Source organism: Vollenhovia emeryi, unplaced genomic scaffold (assembly GCF_000949405.1).
Source record: "Vollenhovia emeryi isolate VEMERY1.0 unplaced genomic scaffold, V.emery_V1.0 DF939168.1, whole genome shotgun sequence".
NCBI classification, from domain to species: domain Eukaryota; kingdom Metazoa; phylum Arthropoda; class Insecta; order Hymenoptera; family Formicidae; genus Vollenhovia; species Vollenhovia emeryi.
In genome coordinates, this window is record NW_011967198.1 from 832,039 (window position 1) to 852,885 (window position 20,847).

Below are 20,847 nucleotides of genomic sequence, written 5' to 3' on the forward strand. Positions count from 1 at the left end.
AACGGAATTTTTACCAGGGTTGTGTTATTTTAACATCGAAATGTCGTCAGAAATGCCATTTTGACGTCAAAATGACGACGAGTTACGTCAGCTGGCTACCTGGACAATTAAATATGTGTGTGTTTATGTGTGCACTTTACATGTACTTAAATTATTCGATATTATATCTACAATGTACCTGACAGCAGCAAATAAACTGCATGCATGAGCAGTGCACGCGACATGCATTGCATCAAGGCCCAACACGGTGAGTGTAACTACCACAATTATAGCACTAGTATAACAAAAAATTAGTAGAAAATGGTCCTCTTTATTCATCCTGATTTCGTTGATTTCGACCGCAAAAGATCGCGGACGTGGTTCGTTAAGAGGCATTACGATATCAAGCAGTAATGGTATTAATGGGATTAGTATTAATATTACTATTATGCTACACATCACCTCTGCAATATTCCATAAAAGCATATTCAATAATATTAATCAAACATATTTATATGTCATTATTTAACTTCTCTTTCGACAATCTCTTATCAAACGCTGTTTAGAACACTTTATTAAACACCTTTTTTTTCTTAAATAATTTGTGTCAATTTCAACATTGTAAATATCACTGCAGCTTATATAACTCCGACTTCTTTTAGGTAATAAAAATTTTAATCATAATACTCTATCCTGTCAGCATGCGACACTACGTTCAACATTATTGTTGCAACGTAACGTACTTACTTGAGTAATATTTCACAAATTTTCGTGATACCATAGAATAATCTTTCATGATTCGAACCTCCACATCATCCGTAAATATGTTCCAATGCTCGTCAATAGCTTGGTACAACCATCGCAACTGATCACAACAAACATGGAAACAATTTAACATGTTAGGTCTGAAAAGAGTTATACCGCAGTAAACATAACTTAAAAGAAAAAGTGAATGTAACACGCTATAGTAAAACCTTACCTTGTCGCGATTCCAAAACTCATTCGCTTGCCTTCCGACCATACCAAGCGACACCGCCATTTGTAAGATGCAATCAAAAATTATTTGTGGATTATTCCAATAATCGTGCAACATCGTTATCTACATGTCGTATCATCATTCGTAAAATATGTTACAATATATAAGCATGTATACGATTACACAAATGCTGACTATTTTACTTTTGTGTGTACGTTTAATCAGTTTATTAATCGTTCTATGAAATATTATAAATTTTTCATGAGAGAAACGTTCAGGCATGCAAAATTCGCCAGATTCGATGTAGAATACATTGTGTTAATAAACATTAAAAAAAAAGATTAAAAATTATAAACATAAATTAGACGTATTTCTTCGATGTAAAATATGATTCATTCGTGTGTTACCTCGAAAAAAATATAACTCATGTTGAGCAGAAAGCAGAAAGTTTGTAAGAAGTTTCTCACGAATTTTGTTTGAAACGGCCAAAAGCCTATGATCGACAGATATACCCGATTGACATTATATTCTCGCTGAAAATTCTCTAACATATTTATTCGTCTTGTTTCCCCATTGAAAAACTACGACAATATGACGCTTGCTATGTGTATTATTGATTTCTCAACGTACAAGTCGTGGTGCAAATAACACAAAATTATACGATGTCCGCGACCGTCGCAGTCAATTCATCAATTTGCTGATATCAAAGTGTGTGTCTAACGCTAAAGCATCACTTTCTTTATATTTGGTACATTTGGTTTATAGACCCTCTTGCATTATAGCGGCATGTTACAATATTCTATTGCATTATACAATAGCAAATTGAGGGGTGACTATAATAATAACGTGAATGCGTGGTGTCCCCATTTTTTCATGTCCGTTTCCTTTGCCAGAATATCTTAAGCACAAGTGGAATTACGTTTATTATAAAAATAGGAAGTGGTAAGAAAATGTGTTGTACATATACATATAAATGTATAATTTATATGTATATGTACAACACATTTTCTTACCACTTCCTATTTTTATGTACACTTTGATATCAGCAAATTGATGAATTGACTGTGACGGTCGCGGACATCGTATAATTTTGTGTTATTTGCACCACGACTTGTACGTTGAGAAATCAATAATACACATAACAAGCGTCATATCGTCGTAGTCTTTCAATGGGGAAACAAGACGAATAATCATGTTAGAGAATTTTCAGCGAGAATATAATGCCAATCGGGTATATCTGTCGATCATAGGCTTTTGGCCGTTTCAAACAAAATTCGTGAGAAACTTCTTATAAACTTTCTGCTTTCTGCTCAACATAAGTTATATTTTTTTCGAGGTAACACACGAATGAATCATATTTTACATCGAAGAAATACGTCTAATTTATGTTTATAATTTTTAATCTTTTTTTTTACATATATGTATATATAAAGCTTAACAGTTTTGTGTATTTTACATATCGCCGTATATAGGTCGCGATGCATAATAAAACCATATTACATATCTTTTGAAATATCGTTTATTAGATCCTTTTGCAGATCGACATGTTATAGTGTGTGACATGTTCTAATATTACATGATACCTACAACACAAAGTTACCAGTGATTATAATTATAATAATGTAGACGTGTGTGCTAATTTCTCTTTCATGTATCTTTCTCCTGTTTGCTAGAATTTTTGCCATTAATTTTAGACACAAACTCGATTTTGTGAACGTAAATAAATTTACCTTTGAAAATAAAAAATTGTGTATAAAAAGAACAATAAGTTTACCGTTTACTGAATGGTAAGCTCGAAAGAATTAATTTAGTGAGAAAGTTACAGGAAATGCAGAAAAAGAGCATAAATTAATTTTAAAGGTTTATAAAGTTAAAGAAAATAATGATATTAATATGGAAATTGTAATATTAATAATGGAAAGCAAATAGCATAAACAGATTTGAGTTTTATACAACAGTGTAATTTATAAAATAATTACTGAATAACAAAATATTGTGTTTAGTGAAAAAGTTTAGTAAAAATATAAGAATAGTGCAGTAAGAAGTATCTAATCGGATAAAATTATAACTCCATTATCGAATAAATATAGCATCGCAAATCTCCTTACTACAGTTGTCATTAAGTGACGAAGATATATCAGAAGAACCAAAGAACTAATTAGCATACATACAATCATCAGTCTTAGATTGATAACAATGTCGTATAGTAAGACATAGACATTCGCATTACCTTAAAAGGATCAGATAAATTGTTCATGTGCATAATATTATTAAAAAAGAACAGCTCTGTAATATTTTAATTACCGTTGCATAAGTCGCGATGGATAACGGAATCATATTGCCTGCCTTTAATTCGCATGGTGTTTTACTTCTGTAAAGAGTGATTATCAATAAAGATTTTAGTCTAGGTGAGAACTTGTACCATTCTGCCGCGTATCTGCAATCGTAAGTTGAATAACTTTAAGTTTGTTTTTCAGGAGATATACTTAATGCTTATACATATGTATAAAATACCGACACAATCATTAGTACGTGTAATATAGCAGTGTGTAATGTGTATATGAAAATAATTTGTTACAAAAGAATTTCTAAGATTACTTAAGGGAGATTACCTAATTTAAAAGATTATAAAATACTTAAATTATTCATGACTCCTATATTAATCGAATTATTAAATTACGTTTTATATCAAAACTATTTTAAACAGCAGTTAAATTAAATATTACATTTAAGAGATCTTATGCTTATAGTAAAAAATTATTGCTACATTATTATGTTGGAATAAAGCTTTATAAGCTCCACAATACGTGTGTTAAAGTATAAAATAATTATTACGCTCCATGAAATACATTCTGACTTTCATCCATTATTGTTTGGCCAGAATAACATGTGATCATCAGAGTACACAATAGTGCCATGAATAAAAACGCAAGTTTTAGTAGTACTCTTACTTGATTTGTTACGTAAATAAGCTGTAACAGATTAAAAATATTATGTAACTATTCGTAATATACAACTACATAATTATTTTAAATAAAAATAATAAACTTATAGTATGCAAATCTTAATAAGATTTTTGTAAAGGATTATAATGAAATTTTCAGTAATTTGTGTTAAAAAAATTGGACATATAAATAGACATTTAGTTAAAACCAATCTAATAAGTTTTTGACGAATGAAAATGTGAAAATCCAGCTATTACAATTTTTATTATTTTGTACAATTGATAATTTATTTATAGCATGTATTTTATATCAGAAGAGAGTACGGTTACATTTTTTACAAGGGGGAAACCGCTGAGGGCATTGTGGTGTACAGATTTGCGGCATTTCTGGGCATTATAAAGATAAAATAAGGTAAAACAAGATAAATAAGATAAAGTGATGCCCACCGGGCATTAGTGGGCATTGGTGCGTACAAGATTTTGGTCAGCGGTTTCTCCCTCGATTTTTTATATATGCAGTAATAGTACTTACTTGAATTCCAATCATATTCACTATTCCAATACTTAATAATAACATAATTAATGCATACGCTTGATATGATGAATTTAATGCATCAACAAATCTACGGAGTAGGGATGTTAGTAAATTAATTTTTAAGTATATAGTATGTAGTAATATAGTAACATCATATTAATATGTAAAAGATAATTAGGAAACGCTTTCACCAAAGTTGCTTACTTTATAGCATGCTGATATTTTCTCAAACATATTACGTATTCCCGGTATATTATTTTATCGCTTAACGAGTCAAGTTCCTCATTCATAGAATATTTATTTTTCCTGGTGCCATTGTTATTGTCTATTTTTAAAATGATATTTTCCATTTGCTTACTGCAAAATGAATTTTGCAGTGTTTTGCGCAAGTCAAATGCGGGATCTACAATGCGAGTCGCAGAGTCGTAGATAGTAAGAATAATCGACTGCGATCAATTCTGTTAGACACATAAGAATTGACAAATCATAGTCGATTATTCTTACGACTACGACTCTGCGTCTCGCATTGTAGACCCCGCAAAATATAATATGCATAACACATAGCATACAAGGTCCTTGATCGTAATATGGCAAAGTTGGTAATACAGGTATGTTCACTTATTACAGCTGCAGAAGACAGTTCGCACGGAAAAAATTAGATCGTGCTAATATGCTCTTTCTTACATGTTTTTAAGATATCTAAAACAACTGCCGTTCTATAGTATTGCGTGACGCTCTTATTTTTCGAAAGTTATGTGTTTGATGAAAGACACTTCTTTATCTCATTCCAGTAAATTCGCTTTTATTCTCACATTAACAGATAATATTAACTGCTATTTTTTTCTAGTTCGAATTAAACGTATTATCTATTTTTTTTTTAATTGCAATTGTGGGACAATTGTGAGGAATTACAATTGAACCAATGGTCCAAAGAATATTTTCCCATACGTAAATTTTGAGAATTCCATAAAATAATACCTGGAAATTTTTGCATACCTTAGCGCGGCCATATTACCATCAGGAACCTTATAAAGGGTGTTCCGTAAAGTGTATGTTCGGAACAGGGCTTAAGGGTAAATTCTTGAGATCATTTTAAGACAAAAATCTTAATACCAAAATACTGAGGCAACGATAGTTTTTTAATTAGACGAGTTTAAAGTTAGCGAATGAAGTAGCCTGAAATTCGCGCGCTCAGCTATCTGCCCTCTTGTCAATATCGATATCGATATTACGTATGCAAAGAGAATGAATTTGCTTTTACCACTATTTGCTTCATCTGCTTACCTAACAATCGCAAATAAACTGCTTGCATGTGCGGCATTTACTATATGCATTGAATCAACGCCTGCTACGACGTTCGAACTCACCAGACCTAATATGAAAATATAAAACCAAATTGGTAGAAAGTATTTATCTTTGTCCACCCTGAATTCGACTTCGACTGGAAAGAATCGCGGACGTGATTCATTAAGAGGTATTACGGCGTCTAGGAGTAGCGGTGTTAACGATGGCGTTACATTAATCACTAATGTGGTATAAATTAGCACTGTAATATTATAAAGAAGCAAGCTTTATTCCTTCAATAATATCCGAGATAATATCAATTTATAAAGTAGTTCTAGAGCCGAGGGGGAAACCGCTGACCAAAATCTTGTACACCAATGTCCACTAATGCCCAGTGGGCATTACTTTATCTTATTATCTTATTTTATCTTTATAAAGCCTCAGTAAGACCTAATGACCAAACTAATGCCCAAAGAATGCCTAGTAATGCCCAGTAATGCCGCAAATCTGCACACCACAATGCCCACAGCGGTTTACCCCTCGTGGATTTGTATTTAACAGAGATTCTATTGAATTTTATTTTGCTTTCGTAATATAGTAATTCCCAGTAACAAAAATCTGAATTTCTTAGTCAACTTAATTTTCTTGTAGTTGTACAAAATTCTTAACCATTTGTATATTGGTTCTATCGACATATGACGTTAATGCTCCATTCTTAGCAATATGCTTACTTGAATAATATTTCATAAATTTTTGCGACAGCATGGCATATCCCTTCGTTATTCGAATTTCTGTATCATCCGTCAATATATTCCAATGTTCATCGATGACTTCGTACATCCATCGCAACTGCAGATTACAACAGAAACGTGGAGAAACGATTTAACATATATCGCATGTGAAATAATTTTGCCGAGTTAAACACAATCAAAAAGGAATTGTGCTATCAAAGATAACACGATTGTGTACCTTGTCATAATTAATGGTATAATTCAACTGTCTTGCGACGAAAATAATTGAGATTAAAAGTTGAAAGCAACCGTCGAAAAACACTTGTCTATCGTCCGAATGATCGTACAATAATAATATCTATATCATGCAGAATTATTATTCTTAAAATATACATACACGTTATAGTTTATATGTATATGTACGATAAAAAATAATAGAATTATAACAATTTATCGAAAGTATTTGGAAAGTATTTTTTCATTTAGTGAAATGCGTCTACTAATACTCATTACCTCGAATGGATAATAACTTATTTGAATCGAAAAGGAGATGATCCATAGCAAATATTTCGGCAATTTATTTTGAAACGGCCAGAGACCTGACAGTGACAACAGGATCCGGTTGTTATTGTATTCTCGCAGAAAATGTTCTAACATGATTACTCGGTCTTTCCGAAAGAACTGCGACAGCGTATGTGCAATAGACAGCTCTTCATCGAGTCATTCTGTAGTTGCACCTGGCACGCGAGGGGGGCGAAATTATAGTATGTCAAGAATGTTAATCAATCATTTCATCTGAACGTGTATGTGTCTCGGAAGTAAATTTCCAGTATATTGCAATACAGCTTTGTGGGGTATTTTTACGATGTGACATTTGAGTACTATATAATATATCACGTGAAACAGAAAGTTGAATATGAGATACGCGCTGTAGTTCGTCTTCTAGTTTATCTTTTAGTTTTCTCCGATCGATTTCTTATTCGTTAGATGTTACATCTCCTTCCAAACGTTCTTGAGTGTATTTCTTGTGTGCTGCCAATGATGGAGATTTGAAATTAAGATATGAAAGAAGTAAATCGTAATTTGAGGAGGCTACTAGGTCGTTTTTTACTTGTATAGATTTTATACAATGTTTCCTTTATAAATAATATTTTTATTTGCAGTGTACATAGATTTCAAAATAAATTACAAGCTTTGCCAACTTATCCGAATCCGAATAATAAATTGAATATAAAAGCCAAGTATATTTTTTATCAAAATATCTGTAATATTTATTTAAAAATCTATAATTTATATATTGAACTGGACAGAGTTTCTTAGTGATAAATGCAGGACGGATGTTGATAACAGATTATTCCTCGTGCTTCTGTGACCGTTTCACAATCGACTTCTTCATTGGAGATATGCTTCTGCAATTATTTATACAGTATAACAAATCAATAATAGAAAGTGAGACCATACATTTAACTATACAAGTTCGACTATACCTTTTCTCCGGAACATCCCAGAGTATTAGAAAGGAAAATAAGTTCATCAAATTCGCATGTACACGGTAGACGAAAGACTAAGGGCTCTCGAAACGGATAAGATCGGACTCGAAACGGATAAGATCGGACTCGTCTAGCGGCGGAACGATGCCGTATGTCGCCCAAGGATCCTCTAACTCCCAGAGATCCGGCGGTAGATGCTCGCGACCGGGCGGTGGTCCACGTGGTGGACTTGGTGGGTATTGTTCCACATCGAAGAACCTCTCGAGCTCCTCCGGCTCGAAAGGAGGATGCTCATAGGGTACCTCGCGCCTCGGCACGGGGGTCTTCATCCTGGACACAAATGGCATGTCCTCCTCCTCCCCCCAGGATATATCGCCCTCGCGTAAGAACTCCTCCTCGAACGGCACGTCAAAGCGCAGATCACTCGGCAACGCTTCCTGAGCTATCCTCTCGAACTCCCGTTCGGTTCGGCGAGTAGCCTCGCGAGCCCTGATACCAGCCATGCTTCTTTGGGCGAATTCGCGAGCCGCCACGACACTTGGATGTTCTCGGCCGTATTCGATACGGAACATCTCGCTCTCTATGTCAGGGACTCTACATCAAACGTGGACATTGATTAAACGTGGACGTGTTAACTCACTCATTAACGTAGTTACGGAGTAAAAGTGGACAACTCTTCCTCCACTTCTCATCCGGCAATTGTTGGTACATTATTATCAGGGTTGGAAAGTATAATAACTCGTTACTTCCCACATAGCACGCAATATTACAGTAATATCACAGTAATATTACATTTCCAATGTAATATTACAATAAAATATATCGGAAATATTGTAATACTGTAATATTACTGATATATCACAATAATATTAAAATGTCCGCCCAATGAAATATTACCGAGATAATCGTAGTAATATTACTGTGATAATCGCAATAATATTACTGTGATGTATCACGTAATAGATCACGTAATAAAAACTGTAACTAGATACTTTTATAAAGCAACTTTCTCAACTCTGATTATTATCGTAGACGAGGAAGAAAGGAATTTCAATTTCTTTGGTTCTGTTCTTTCTCAGGTTGAATCTTCGATTTTGAACGTTCATTTATGTTAACACGACTAGATCGGTTTATATTTCTATCTCTTCAATTCATTGACTTTCGTAAAACTCGACTACAGCTAAGATTTGCATATATATATATCAGACAGCGTGCTTCAGCTTCAATTCTTTTTTGTTTCTTCTTCTCATGATACTCTCACCTCTGAATATATCTCTGAGTAGGTCTCTCTTCCTCCGCAAGTCTTACAGCGTTACCGCCAACATTTGCCACAGCCATCACAAAGTCCCGTCTTGCTTGCTGCAAGTCCTCCAACCTGCCCTGTACCGAGGCCGCTTCTGCAGCGTCTTGTTCATCGAGGGTCTCACTACCCAACAATATCCATGATATTGAAACATTGCATTACCGGTCTAAGAAATGAGCAAATAAAAGGGAATGCACCGAAATTATTTCTTGCACGAACAATGAAATTCCCAATATTTATCACGAGTTTAGCTTGTTAAATTTTAAGACGCACGTTGTTGCCGTAAAAAAGCAACGAAAGTGAAATCTTTTTTCACATTTCAAAGACAAGAAATGGAGTAAAAGAGATCCAGGACTTTCCGACTTTCATCTCGGGAATAGATTTCCTTCAGTCTATTTCTGTTCATCATGCTTTTTCCAAAACATGATTATTGGGATGCCCTCACACTAGTCACCTGATTACTCGAATCGAGCGGTTCGCCACTTCGGATGTTGCCACCTCGACGCCGGCTGCGGGTGGTTGAGGGATGCTAACGATGGTGGTGCGATTCTCGTTCACCGATCTCGGTGGTATCACAATGCTGTCAATCGGACCCTCGCCAATCGGTTCAGCTTGAACCACCTGAGCGTTCATGGACCTTGCCAGTTCTCTAGCCCTTTCCGGGATCCCCGGAAGCGGTTCCGGCGCTCTTCTCTCCGGTCTTCTTCTCTCTCGTCTTTCCGTTAACGGCCTTCTCGCTGGTCTAGGAGGTGAAACCGGCGGGGGCTGCGTCGGAGCGCGTCTAGCAGACGGTTGCCTCTCTCTACCAAATCTATGGAGACGCAAGAAAAAGTTGTAAAACATATTTGAGACGCGTATTAAGTTAAAAATCTTTTACAATTGCTTTTTCCCCAGCTGAAGTATTAACATACGGCGAAAGCCGTGCATAATTTTCGAAGGATCACCTAGGATCACCGCCGATCGGTGCAGGTGTCCTCCTTGGTACTCTTTGTGCCGGTCTGCTCTCTTCCTGTTTACGTTCGTATTCCTGCTTGAACCTCTCCGCCTGCTTTACCCGGGCTATCATCGCCTTCGTCATAGCCGGCTTGGAAAAGTCGACTTTCCTCGGCTCGGCTGGGACATATCGTCTTCTGCTAGGTACTGCTCGGACCGGCGGTGGCTGTTGCGCCGCTTCCTGTTTTTGCTCTAACTCTCTTACTACAGTGGCACTCCTCGCCTGTCGTAGTGCCTGCGTCTTTGTGAGACCGGGTTGAAGTCGCGGTCCCCGGCTCGCCATCATCGATGTTAAGTGACTCTTGATACGCGCGAGAATTAATATGTAATACCATTACTTTATTACAAACTGTGTCTAATCGTTTTTCTAACAAAAATGGAATAATCTTTCTGCCTTTAAAGTGATACACGTCTACATGATGTCTTGTAAGGAAGATGATATTCTAGTATTTCGACATTTTGTATTGCGATCGCTTGTTGCTATAAAAAACATAATCTAAAATACATAACGACCTAGGCTAGAAACTTGATTGCTTGAAAAGCGTTAAGAAACCTCGTGAAAATGTATTTTCTGAAATTTCCGAAGGACAAACTTTTCCGGTTAGCGCGACGATTTTTCTTAGCGCTCAAATAACGGATCCAGTATTTTTTCATGTTGCAAACGCTTGCAACAGTTAACGGTCCATCCCGGCAGGTACAACCGGCGCTTAATTAAGGCCGGGTAGAGCAATTTCCCATTATACGCAAGAATTTTGTATTATGACAGGCCTGGAAGGTTCGTGTGATTTAGTATGTGAAGAAATCACTGGTGACAGACGCGGCGGCTTTTGTTTAGTTTTCGTGAAAAATATCTCTTGGTCGAAAGGACCATCTCTCTGAAGTTGGTACAAGCGAGAGAATCCCCCGCGATTTTGTACCGAATAAAATTTTAGTTTTAATTATGTGATACTGAGGATTCGATCAAGTAATCTTTAAAATTTTACAATATCATGAATAGAAATTATTATAGGGTGGACACCGTGTAGAACCGAATGGTAAAGCAATATGTGGATACACAAAGTGAGTTCGAGTATTTACCATATTTTACTTTTTCTTTTATTTTTTCTTTTTATTAACTACTGCTTAAATAATATTGTCATAGAAATACTCTTAGATTTATGGTAATTATTTACAATAAATATTTACAGTTTTATTTAAAAAATGTATCGCTTAGTAATCAGCGGCGTTACTGGCTAGATAATCGCGACGCCCAATATTGGACGCCTGCTTATTCTGCACAGCCTCCAACTTCGGACACTCTGTAATCCTGTGTCCAAGTCCACCGCAGTAACTGCAGCCGCGTTCGTCTGCGATAGAACGAGAAAAACATCTTTAAGATTCCCTCACAGAACGTCATAAATTCACGAGAAGAAATGAAGGCCAAAAAAAAAGAGAAAATATAAGTTGTCCACTATTGCCCTACCTCCCAGATTAAGATATTTCTCATTCTCCGAGCAGAGTTCCAGCAAGAACGGTGGTACCTTTTGCTTCGCTTCCATCAGCAGATGTTTAAGGTCGAGTAATACTGATTCATCGTTCGCTTTATTAATGAAAGTTGTCGCTATACCAGTACGCCCGGAACGGCCTGTTCGTCCTATCCGGTGCACTAAAAATCATAAAAATATATGAAACAATCTGATTCGCGTCTCTCTCCTGAAATCGCCATTTTAAATTCACCACGATACATTACCATAATTTTCTACATCGTCCGGCATGTCGTAATTAATGACATGTTGCACATCAGCGAAATCAAGACCCTTCGATGCAACGTCTGTCGCAACAAGTACATCTTTACGACCCCCGCGAAACGCTTCTACCGAACGCGATCTTTCCTCCTGATCTGAAAGCATAGAATGAGATGAACGAATATATTACTCATTTTGATATTTTAATTCTGAAGAGCTAATAAAATTCGTCGGTAATCCCGTGATGATTTTATATATTTATCAGCTTACTAAGGTTAAATAAAATGTACTTGAGATATCGTGTACCTATTCCTCCGTGTATCGCGACAGCTTCCACCCCTTTTATGAGCAGATACTCGTGGATGGCGTCCACGTCGCGTTTCTTCTCTGCGAATATCAAGACCGGCGGCGCAGTCTTTTGCAGACACTCCAAGAGATAAACGATCTTAGCCTCTTGTTTGACATACTCCACCTCCTGTATTACATTCATCGACGCGGCACCAGCACGGCCAACGTTGATCGTTACGGGCTTCACCAGCGCAGAACGCGCAAAGTTTTGAATTCTTTTCGGCATAGTAGCGGAGAATAAAAGCGTTTCCCTCTGACCCTGTAACAGGCACAATTTCATCCTTTTAATAAACATTCCATCTTCCCACATTGCACAAGATGCGCGAAAACAATGCGAAACAATAATTACCCTGAAAAATGAAAATATTGTTCGCACATCTTCCTCGAATCCCATATCGATCATGCGATCCGCCTCGTCCATGCAAAGATAACGGCACACACTTAAAGTGACCATCTTCTTATGTAACATGTCCATCAATCGTCCCGGTGTCGCTACCATTATATGTACGCCTCTACAAATAGCATAAAAATCAAATTTCATAGGATTAAACGACCTACACAATTCTTTGTTCTTTTCAATTTTAATCTCTGACATGATTTCGCGAACGTCGTGTTGCTTCTCAATCAATTTTACCTTTCTTCTAACAGAAGTGTAAATCTACTTGACCAATATGTAAGTTTTTATTGAACATGTTAGTTGAGTGTGTTACATTATAATGACTTTCCTCTTGTCTCTACTCAGTTTGTCACAGTGGAATGGTATTGGCCAAACGATTGACTAATGACACAACAATTATTACTCAGGTATGAATTTATAGTTGATTTGCGATATGCCTTCAGCATTGCTTTATAATTTGCAATTTGCGATTTCAGATCACTTGAAAAGAGCCCAAATCCGGGGCCGAAACATTGTAATCGGTTTTTTAATAAAAACATTGGCCAGTGTAGGTCGTTTAATCTTGTGAAATTTGGTTTCAAATTACTGGCGATATATAATCGCCACTTTTATTAATAGTAATATTGTGACATATGAAAAATAGAGATATCAAAGAATATACAATTAATAATAATAAGCAATACTAACTTGTTGATTATGGCTAATGACTCTGAAACCGGCACACCTCCGATCGCCAAGCAACAACGTATTTCCGGACAGTCCATTTGCCTCAAGCAACTGGTGTAATGCCGAATTATGTCAAAGGTTTGCTTAGCCAATTCTCTCGAGGGACATATTATCAAGCCTACAAATATATTAGTAAATATAATTAATATAAAAATGTACTCGTTATTCAAGTATTCTTGTACCTATTAGTTATTGCAAATGTTTACCGTAAGGCCCCTCCTTTTTAATGAACGGCATATCGAGTTCTTGCTCCAAACAGAACTCAATGATAGGTAAAACAAACACCAACGTTTTACCGCTACCAGTGGAAGCTATACCGATCATGTCACGACCAGATAATCTGCAAGTATTTAACATTTGTGTTTAACATCCATGCAATGTATCGTATAATCAGTTGGCAGTAACCAGAGACTCACACTGTGGGTATTCCTTGGACTTGGATCGGAGTTGGCTTGACGATACCCTTCTGTTCCAGTCCGTACAGGATTCCTTTATGAAATTTCATCTCCTTGAAGGTTTTCAAGGGTGGCGGTACCTCGTCGCCCTCCACAAGTATCCTGAGCTTCCTGCGTACTCTCTCGTGACGCACCTCGCCGAGACCAAGTATCACCTTGGGCGGCTGCCAACTGGTCTTGATAGGATCCTTATATTGAATACCCTTGGCCAACTCAGCCACTCCCATCAGGGCTTTATTCTCAGCCACGCTTTCCAGGATCTTCTCCTCCTCCTTCAGCTGCTTCTCCATGGCGCTCTCCTTCTTGGCTGTCGCAAGAGAAATTCTCAGAGTTAGTCTCACTTAAATTGCAACGCTTCTTTGCTTTAAGGCTCCGTTCGCGGGGCTTCTGTACCTTCGGCTAATTTCTTCAATTCGGTGTGCTGGTCGAGAAGAGAGATGTTGGACTTCCTTCCCCAAACCTGTCCATCGTCGTTGTCGGCATCGTCCCTCTCGTTCTCGCTGCTGCTCTTGCCAACGCCATTGGCGGCTTCCTCTTTCAACTGCCCGAGCTTGCCTAGTCTCACGAGCAGCTGCTTTTTACGATTCTTGGCAGATACGTACGGCTCGTAATCGTCATCTGTGTCCGAATGACTGTCCTCCTCCTCCTCCTCCTCTTCCCGTCTGTACCTCTGTATTGAAAACAATTTGATACACGGTATAAAGCAGGGTTGGACATGTATCCGTAAACTATAATAGTCTAAACAATGCAAACTATGGGTCTGTTCTTTATAGCTGAACTAGTGCAGTTCAGCTATAAAAAAAACAGACCCTTTATGCAACCATGAGTAATCTCTGGAAAATAGTTGTCGAAATCGAAAACTTTCTTTATACTTCGTTCTTTATGTAGTTTATAATGTTTATGTTTATTGCGTGCTCTAAATGTAACTTCTCATTATAACGTCGCTATTATACGCACATATATAACTTCTTAATTTTTAACATAAATATTTTCTTGCACGCTTAACGTCCAATCTATAAAGTTTGCATAATTTACATTGTCCGTAAAACAATAAGTTGGCGGAAACGTCAAGTAGACGTGAAATTTACAACATTGAGTACAGAGAGAGTTGGGCCGGTTGGGCCACAAGATACCTGAAGATTTCAAGACTTGATTGCATCGTAAAGTGTGAAAGAGAAACCCGTGTATACACGCAACAGAAACTAACCTTTAACGGAGGTTTGTTGCTATCCTGATTCATTGCGAAAATATATTCGTGACTGCCGGCGACTACGATGGAATTGTAGAATGCTACGCCGCGATATATCAAAGCACTATATTTACTCGTGCTCTCTTGTTATTTTGTCCGATTAAAGTTTCTCGCACGCTGCATTCGACACACCACACAGTAGTACACGGCGGAGAATACACGGGAGCCACGGGAGGGGGTCTGTTCATTTCAGCCATGGACGTAAAATACAAGGCGAAGCAATCTGGTGGATGCGCAGTGTCAGCCAATCAGAAGTGGCCCAAACTAGCAAATCGACCAATCAGTAATTTGCCCGAACCTCTTCAACTGCCAATCATTGCGGTTGAATGCAAGAAGAACCAATGGACAATTCGCCCCAAAAATTGGTCACATGCGCAATGTTCACCTTGTATCTTCACACCATGGTTTCAGCTGTCAGCGTTGCACTTTGTTGCACTCTGTTGCACTTTCTGCACCTAGAACGAGTAAATTGTTACGAGGTTACTTTTAATCCGTTTCTTTTCAATTGAACCTTTCGTACTTAATATTTTTCTTTTCCCCCCCTAACGTCTAATTATGTCTACGTTATTTTCAGCGCGAACAGTGTAATGCAGCGCAGCTAAAAAGCGCAGAAATACGCCCGATCTTTGGAAGGAGCGAGGGGGAAAGAGAGAGAGAGAGAGAGAGAGAGCGAGCGAGCAGAAAGCTCAGCTGATAATGAGCGCGTACGTTTATTATCGCTTCAACTTTACTGGGAAATACTTAATTTCCCGCTGCATTTCGGTGATTGTAAGTTGAGCGTAAAATAAGAAGCGATGTCCGCCGGTGCGGAACGCCCGGCCTCGATGCTGTTTCAGGACAGCCAGTACAATTGGACGGACGATCTGCCAGTTTGCAAACAGTCCGGTACGTCTCGCATTGTTGTTCTAATGTCACCGACCCGGGGACTTCGTTCTTGCTGAAATACCGCGTGCGATATTTTTCGTGAATAGGCGTTTCGAGCGAAGTTGTTGAAATTGTGAGGACAAATTTTGTGTGATGTTCCACAGGAGTGGGTTTCTCCACCAATCAAATCTACCGAGAGGACGGGTATCGACAGGAGGAGCATTCGTTTGAGGATCGCAGCTTTCACTGTAGATACGACGACTCCACGTTTCTCTATGCTGTGTTCGACGGCCACGAAGGCACCAAAGCGGCCAACTTCGCTATGCAAAGGATGGCTGCGGAGATTCTACTCGGGCAGTTGAACGGCAAGTCAACTGACGAAGAGGTGAAGGAAGTGCTCCGGTAAGAATTTCATTGGTACGAGTTAGACTTGATGCAAGAAACAATTTGAACCAAATAACTTTTGTTTGAAACGTTTATCCGTATCTTTCATATCTTTGGAGATATTTGCGTGGATCATTAAAAGTGAGAGGTATATGCTGTAGTCGCGAGTAAAATTCTTACTGTAAAGTATTTGTTCTACAGGCAGGCATTCATAGCAGTCGAGAAAGGATATCTGGAGTCCATTGGTGATTTGTTAGCGGAACGGACTAGTCTGCAGTTCGACATACCTGATGGACTGACCCCTTACGAGACCTACCAAAAGTTTCCAGACTTGGTTAGTAGCGTAGTAGTAAAACTGTGCAGCTATACTGTTTTAAATCATTATTTCATGAATGTATTACAATTGATTTTTCGCAGGTTGACAAGCTGAACGCGCTCAACTGCGAGCTATCAGCCGGGACAAGTGCTGTGGTCGCCTTGGTCTACAGAGGGAGGCTGTACGTCGCGAATGTTGGAGACAGCCGGGCGTTGTTGTGCAAGACGGACAGCAACCAAGTTTTACGAGTTGTACAATTAAGCGTAGATCACGATTTGAGAAACGAGGACGAGCTTTTGCGACTATCTCAATTGAGTTTGGACGTCGAGTCAATCAGACATGGTAAGTTTGATGTTTTTGACTCATTTGATGGCTTTGATAATGAATTCGGATAAGTAGGAATATATACTGCAGGATCTCATCTTGGAAATCAGGAAAACACGCGTTGCCTGGGCAATTACCTCGTCAAGGGCGGATACAGAGAGTTCGAAGAACTAACAGCTTCCCTGGCGGAGCCGATCATTGCCGAACCAGAGATCCACGGAAGTATCGAATTAGACGAATCCTGTAGATTTTTATTACTTATGTCGCGCGGTCTGTATAAATCGTTGGAGGAAGCGACCGGCACCGATCAAGTCAACAAGGAATTGGCCTTGAACGCTGTCGAGCAGGTAGTTGACTCTGACAAATCTCGGTTAAACACTCCTCGTTCAATTACCTCGTGTAAATTCATACTGAAATGTTTGTGGTGCTAGTTTCGAATACAATCGACTCTAACCGGAGTCGCCCAAGCGGTGGTCGACAAGGTCGTGAGGATTCACCACGATGTAAACATGAGCAACACGCAGAACACCATGACCACCGGCAAGCGCGACGACATAACTCTTCTGGTGCGAAACTTCAACTTCCCGCTGCCGCACGCATTGAAGAGTCCGACTAGCCAATCGGTCAGATTCAATCCCGTGGTGCAGACGGCGCCGATCAGCATACCGGACAACGAGGACTTGTCGAGCACCAGCACGGGCGTCGCAGACGACGTCGACACGTCGACGACTGAAACGTCAACGACGTCGGATCTGTATCCGCCTGGTGCCAGGATAGCGGAGCGAAATGCTAGAACGAAGCCTTACGTAGATTTTTCCGAGTATTACGAGAACGTTGAGAAGAGAAGGAAAGAGGGAACTCTACCGGAAGGCATAGACTTCTAGCGTTTCGTCTGTCTAACAAGTATTGAAAATATTCGATTATTGACTTCAGCACATTACGGCTGTGTTAATATACGCGAATGTTCCTACCACTGCAGCTTATTTGTTACTTTGAGACTATTCTTTATCATTAAGATGTAAAGTTAATTAATTAATGACTTAGCATTGTTGTATTTTTGCTATATAAAAATTTATTATCCGTAGGGATAATAAAATGTGGAGGCTTGGACTTTTACACGACTTGTATTTACATATCACAAGTGTTACAGATATTTCGTCGGGTTAGATTTCAAGCGTTCGAATGCGGCCTTTTCGAGACATTCTCTGTGATCGGGATGCGCAATTTGGATCAGTGCGTTCGCCCTTTGTCGTAAGGTTTTACCGAAAAGATCCGCCACTCCGTGTTCGGTGACTATGTAATGCGCGTGAGCTTTTGTTACCACCACTCCGGCCCCTGTAAAATAACACGTCGATATCATAGATTCGTTAAATAATCGAGTAATAAAACGCTTTATCTCGCAGCGTCTGTGTTCGCCGGATCTGATCTCCCCTTCGTACCGAGTTTCAGCACCGGTTGTATTTTACTCTCCCCTTGACTAGTGACCGAGGGGAACGCGATGATGGCTTTCCCACGACCGTCCTGACTGATCGCCGCGCCTCGAAGAAAATCCAGCTGGCCGCCGAAGCCGGAATATATCTTACAGCCTAGACTGTCCGAGCACACCTGGCCAGTGAGGTCCATCTCGATGCAAGAGTTAATGGCCGTCATCTTCGGTTGCATCGAGATCACTCGGGGATCGTTTACGTAATTGATCGCTAGCATCTCTAACGTTGCGATAATTGCAATTGTGAGATAACGCGAGAGCGCCCCTTTTTGTATTCAAAATCGTACAAAATAATCCAATTGGTCACAATTACCAACGACCGGATTGTTGTGCAGGAAATCGTACAATCTCTTCGTGCCGATGGCGAAGGAGCTCACTATGCGTCCTCTGTGCCTGGTCTTACACTTGTTCGTGATGTTGCCGTGATGGATCAGATCGACCATCGCGTCGCACATGATCTCGGAATGTATGCCCAGGTCTTTGTGATTGACCAGGGAGCAGAGCACCGAGTCGGGGATGCAACCGATACCGAGCTGCAGCGTCGCTCCATCCTCGACCAGCCGCTGCGCGATGATCTTACCGATCTCTTGCTCGAGATCGTTGGGCGGTGGACAAGCGACGCAGGGCAGAGGACAGTCGTACCTCACCGCCCAGTCAAAGTGACTCGAGTGGATCAACGTGTCGCCGAACGATCTCGGCATGTGCTCGTTTACTTGCGCTGAAAGAGAAGACTTTTTTAATGATATTAAAATTAAGATATTAACACCATAGTAAGAAATAATAATAATGATGGTTAATTGATGCCTTCCAAGTTTCCTGATCAGCATACAGTTTAGGATAGTTTTGTCTTATTACGATTATTATTATTCATCATTGTTATTATTAATGCGGGACGGACCGATGAGGACTTTCGCGGTGCAAATCGCAGCACGGGTGCAATCCGCGCCTACGCCGAGCGAGCAGAATCCGCGCGTGTCCGGCATGCTCACGTGGATCAGCGCAATGTCCGGCACAATCCTTTTCTCAAAGAACAACCTCGGCGTCTCGTGCAGGAATACCGGGATGTAGTCCGCCCGTCCCTCGTTCACTGCCTCCCTGAGACTAGCGCCCACGTACAAACTGATGGACCTGAAGTGCTCTTGAACATCGTCGCGGACTTGTTACTTACTGCTCGATTATCCGGGATCGTGTTATCGATGGATATTTTAACTATCGCAAATACCGTACTCTCAAATTCCGGATTGGCGAACGGTGTATCCCCCTCGAGACTCATATGCACTAATCTGACCCCGCGCAAATTATTGCACACTCCGTGCTCGGTCATAGCGCGCACCAATTCCATCGGCGTAGCCGCACCACCTTGTATGAAAACCAAATGCTCTGAAAGAGAAAACAGTTTATTTGCACGAAACGTCTGTTTTACAGCAGCATTCATAACAATGCAATTTGCGTTCGCTATATTATAAAAAGAAAAGTTTTAAGCTATTGTATATTTTTTATTCAAACATTACAATTTAAAAATTAGGACAACTGGGTGTTAAGACAGAAATGTGCGATATACTAAAATTCAATAATTTTTAGATAATTCTCTAAATTGGTTTTTTTTTAGATTAAAAACATTTCTGGAGAACAATCATTCTTTTCTATGCGGAAAATATAATCTGAATATCGAGCTACTAAAACGGCTGTAAATACCTGAATTTATGATCTTTACAGCATCTTCCACGCAAACCCATCTTGGACACCGTTTTAAAGGTTCAGAGGGTTCCCTCAAGTTTTGCATATATCGTCGTTCACATAATTGAAAAGGTTTCGCGTGTCTAATTTTTCCCAACACCAATTTCAGATTTCGGAACATCTTCTCACCGCCTCGATGCCGTTAGGGCCAAATCCACAAGTTCTCGTTGATAACACAGCAGTACAACGTTTGTATAAAAATTTACACGATACATAATCTAAAAGATCTCGCTGGCCACGTATGTCTAGCGAAGCGGATCCGTTGTCACTTCTACAAATCGCTATTTGAACATCTGACAGTTATCGATGTGAATCTCGCGCATTTTGAATATGACTGCAAACGCAAATATTGTAATTATTTATTAAAAATATATAAGGGGGCAAAGAACATATGTAGGAGAGGTACAATAAAGTATCGACAATATCAGCGTTCTCATTTTATATATTTCTTCTGCGTACTACTATTTCAAATTTATTATTACAATGGTAACACGAAAAATTATATAAAGGAACGTTGGCAGATTTAATATAAAAAATGTTTACGTCTAGGAACAGCGCCGGGTTGCACCATTTTTCTGTTTAAATCGTGTTCAGAGGCGCGA

General features: G+C 39.0%; 6 protein-coding genes across 9 annotated transcripts in view; 1 reads left to right on the plus strand and 5 right to left on the minus strand.

The window, feature by feature from the left end:
- Window positions 1–1,804, minus strand: part of LOC105564135 — a 5,017-nt gene extending 3,213 nt beyond the window's left edge. For 2 of the 3 annotated variants that reach the window (XM_012016299.1, XM_012016298.1), the window contains exons 1-3: window positions 1,363–1,804; window positions 727–1,078; window positions 179–443 (exon numbers count right to left, since the gene is read on the minus strand). In XM_012016299.1, coding sequence (XP_011871689.1) covers window positions 179–443; window positions 727–1,078; window positions 1,363–1,506 — 761 coding nt within the window. In that variant the 5' untranslated portion in view covers window positions 1,507–1,804. The remainder of the gene's footprint in view (window positions 1–178; window positions 444–726; window positions 1,079–1,362) is intronic. The other variant, XM_012016300.1, reaches the window with a different exon arrangement.
- LOC105564134 (odorant receptor 10a-like) lies at window positions 1,798–6,859 on the minus strand. Of its 2 annotated transcripts, XR_001009095.1 has the most exons (8): window positions 6,450–6,859; window positions 5,719–5,980; window positions 4,639–4,791; window positions 4,432–4,522; window positions 3,791–3,927; window positions 3,260–3,392; window positions 3,064–3,185; window positions 1,798–2,538 (listed from the first exon to the last, which is right to left on the minus strand). XR_001009095.1 is itself a non-coding variant. In XM_012016297.1 (7 exons), exons 1-7 carry the CDS (start codon window positions 6,556–6,558, stop codon window positions 3,138–3,140), a joined length of 933 nt encoding a protein of 310 aa, XP_011871687.1. In that variant the 5' UTR covers window positions 6,559–6,859; the 3' UTR covers window positions 1,798–3,137. The 2 variants fall into 2 exon arrangements, 1 of the variants encoding a protein (XP_011871687.1); XM_012016297.1 differs by having other exon boundaries at window positions 1,798–3,185.
- Window positions 6,860–7,102: 243 nt separating this feature from the next.
- LOC105564133 lies at window positions 7,103–11,099 on the minus strand. Its single transcript, XM_012016296.1, has 4 exons — window positions 10,187–11,099; window positions 9,697–10,053; window positions 9,201–9,365; window positions 7,103–8,533 (listed from the first exon to the last, which is right to left on the minus strand). Exons 1-4 carry the CDS (start codon window positions 10,519–10,521, stop codon window positions 8,014–8,016), a joined length of 1,377 nt encoding a protein of 458 aa, XP_011871686.1. The 5' UTR covers window positions 10,522–11,099; the 3' UTR covers window positions 7,103–8,013.
- A 200-nt stretch (window positions 11,100–11,299) lies between these two features.
- LOC105564139 (ATP-dependent RNA helicase abstrakt) lies at window positions 11,300–15,289 on the minus strand. The gene is made up of 10 exons (XM_012016303.1): window positions 15,093–15,289; window positions 14,279–14,555; window positions 13,847–14,192; window positions 13,637–13,770; window positions 13,392–13,548; window positions 12,657–12,819; window positions 12,266–12,566; window positions 11,965–12,114; window positions 11,698–11,880; window positions 11,300–11,581 (listed from the first exon to the last, which is right to left on the minus strand). Exons 1-10 carry the CDS (start codon window positions 15,123–15,125, stop codon window positions 11,445–11,447), a joined length of 1,881 nt encoding a protein of 626 aa, XP_011871693.1. The 5' UTR covers window positions 15,126–15,289; the 3' UTR covers window positions 11,300–11,444.
- Window positions 15,290–15,542: 253 nt separating this feature from the next.
- Window positions 15,543–18,132, plus strand: LOC105564137 (TGF-beta-activated kinase 1 and MAP3K7-binding protein 1-like). Its single transcript, XM_012016302.1, has 7 exons — window positions 15,543–15,613; window positions 15,709–16,019; window positions 16,163–16,400; window positions 16,584–16,716; window positions 16,800–17,040; window positions 17,113–17,369; window positions 17,454–18,132. Exons 2-7 carry the CDS (start codon window positions 15,929–15,931, stop codon window positions 17,904–17,906), a joined length of 1,413 nt encoding a protein of 470 aa, XP_011871692.1. The 5' UTR covers window positions 15,543–15,613; window positions 15,709–15,928; the 3' UTR covers window positions 17,907–18,132.
- Window positions 17,946–20,742, minus strand: LOC105564136 (acetyl-CoA hydrolase-like). Its single transcript, XM_012016301.1, has 6 exons — window positions 20,204–20,742; window positions 19,736–19,888; window positions 19,407–19,646; window positions 18,822–19,226; window positions 18,462–18,728; window positions 17,946–18,357 (listed from the first exon to the last, which is right to left on the minus strand). The coding sequence occupies exons 1-6, from the start codon at window positions 20,364–20,366 to the stop codon at window positions 18,167–18,169; spliced, it is 1,419 nt and encodes a 472-aa protein (XP_011871691.1). The 5' UTR covers window positions 20,367–20,742; the 3' UTR covers window positions 17,946–18,166.
- Between the last annotated feature and the right edge of the window lie 105 nt (window positions 20,743–20,847).

Coding starts and splice junctions, on each gene's coding strand:
- LOC105564134 (XM_012016297.1), bottom strand. CDS start 6,558: ATGTACGAAGTCATCGATGAACATTGGAATATATTGACGGATGATACA. Junction 4,523..4,638: donor AAATATCAGCATGCTATAAA/GTAAGCAACTTT, acceptor CCTACTCCGTAG/ATTTGTTGATGCATTAAATT. Junction 3,393..3,790: donor CAGAATGTATTTCATGGAGC/GTAATAATTATT, acceptor TTACGATTGCAG/ATACGCGGCAGAATGGTACA.
- LOC105564133 (XM_012016296.1), bottom strand. CDS start 10,521: ATGATGGCGAGCCGGGGACCGCGACTTCAACCCGGTCTCACAAAGACG. Junction 10,054..10,186: donor CCGATCGGCGGTGATCCTAG/GTGATCCTTCGA, acceptor GCGTCTCCATAG/ATTTGGTAGAGAGAGGCAAC. Junction 8,534..9,200: donor ACTCAGAGATATATTCAGAG/GTGAGAGTATCA, acceptor CGTTTGATGTAG/AGTCCCTGACATAGAGAGCG.
- LOC105564139 (XM_012016303.1), bottom strand. CDS start 15,125: ATGAATCAGGATAGCAACAAACCTCCGTTAAAG. Junction 13,549..13,636: donor TAAAAAGGAGGGGCCTTACG/GTAAACATTTGC, acceptor ATATATTTGTAG/GCTTGATAATATGTCCCTCG. Junction 12,115..12,265: donor CGCGATACACGGAGGAATAG/GTACACGATATC, acceptor CTATGCTTTCAG/ATCAGGAGGAAAGATCGCGT.
- LOC105564137 (XM_012016302.1), top strand. CDS start 15,929: ATGTCCGCCGGTGCGGAACGCCCGGCCTCGATGCTGTTTCAGGACAGC. Junction 16,401..16,583: donor GAGGTGAAGGAAGTGCTCCG/GTAAGAATTTCA, acceptor TTTGTTCTACAG/GCAGGCATTCATAGCAGTCG. Junction 17,370..17,453: donor CCTTGAACGCTGTCGAGCAG/GTAGTTGACTCT, acceptor TTGTGGTGCTAG/TTTCGAATACAATCGACTCT.
- LOC105564136 (XM_012016301.1), bottom strand. CDS start 20,366: ATGTTCCGAAATCTGAAATTGGTGTTGGGAAAAATTAGACACGCGAAA. Junction 19,647..19,735: donor CGCCAATCCGGAATTTGAGA/GTACGGTATTTG, acceptor ACGATGTTCAAG/AGCACTTCAGGTCCATCAGT. Junction 18,729..18,821: donor GCACAACAATCCGGTCGTTG/GTAATTGTGACC, acceptor TCGCAACGTTAG/AGATGCTAGCGATCAATTAC.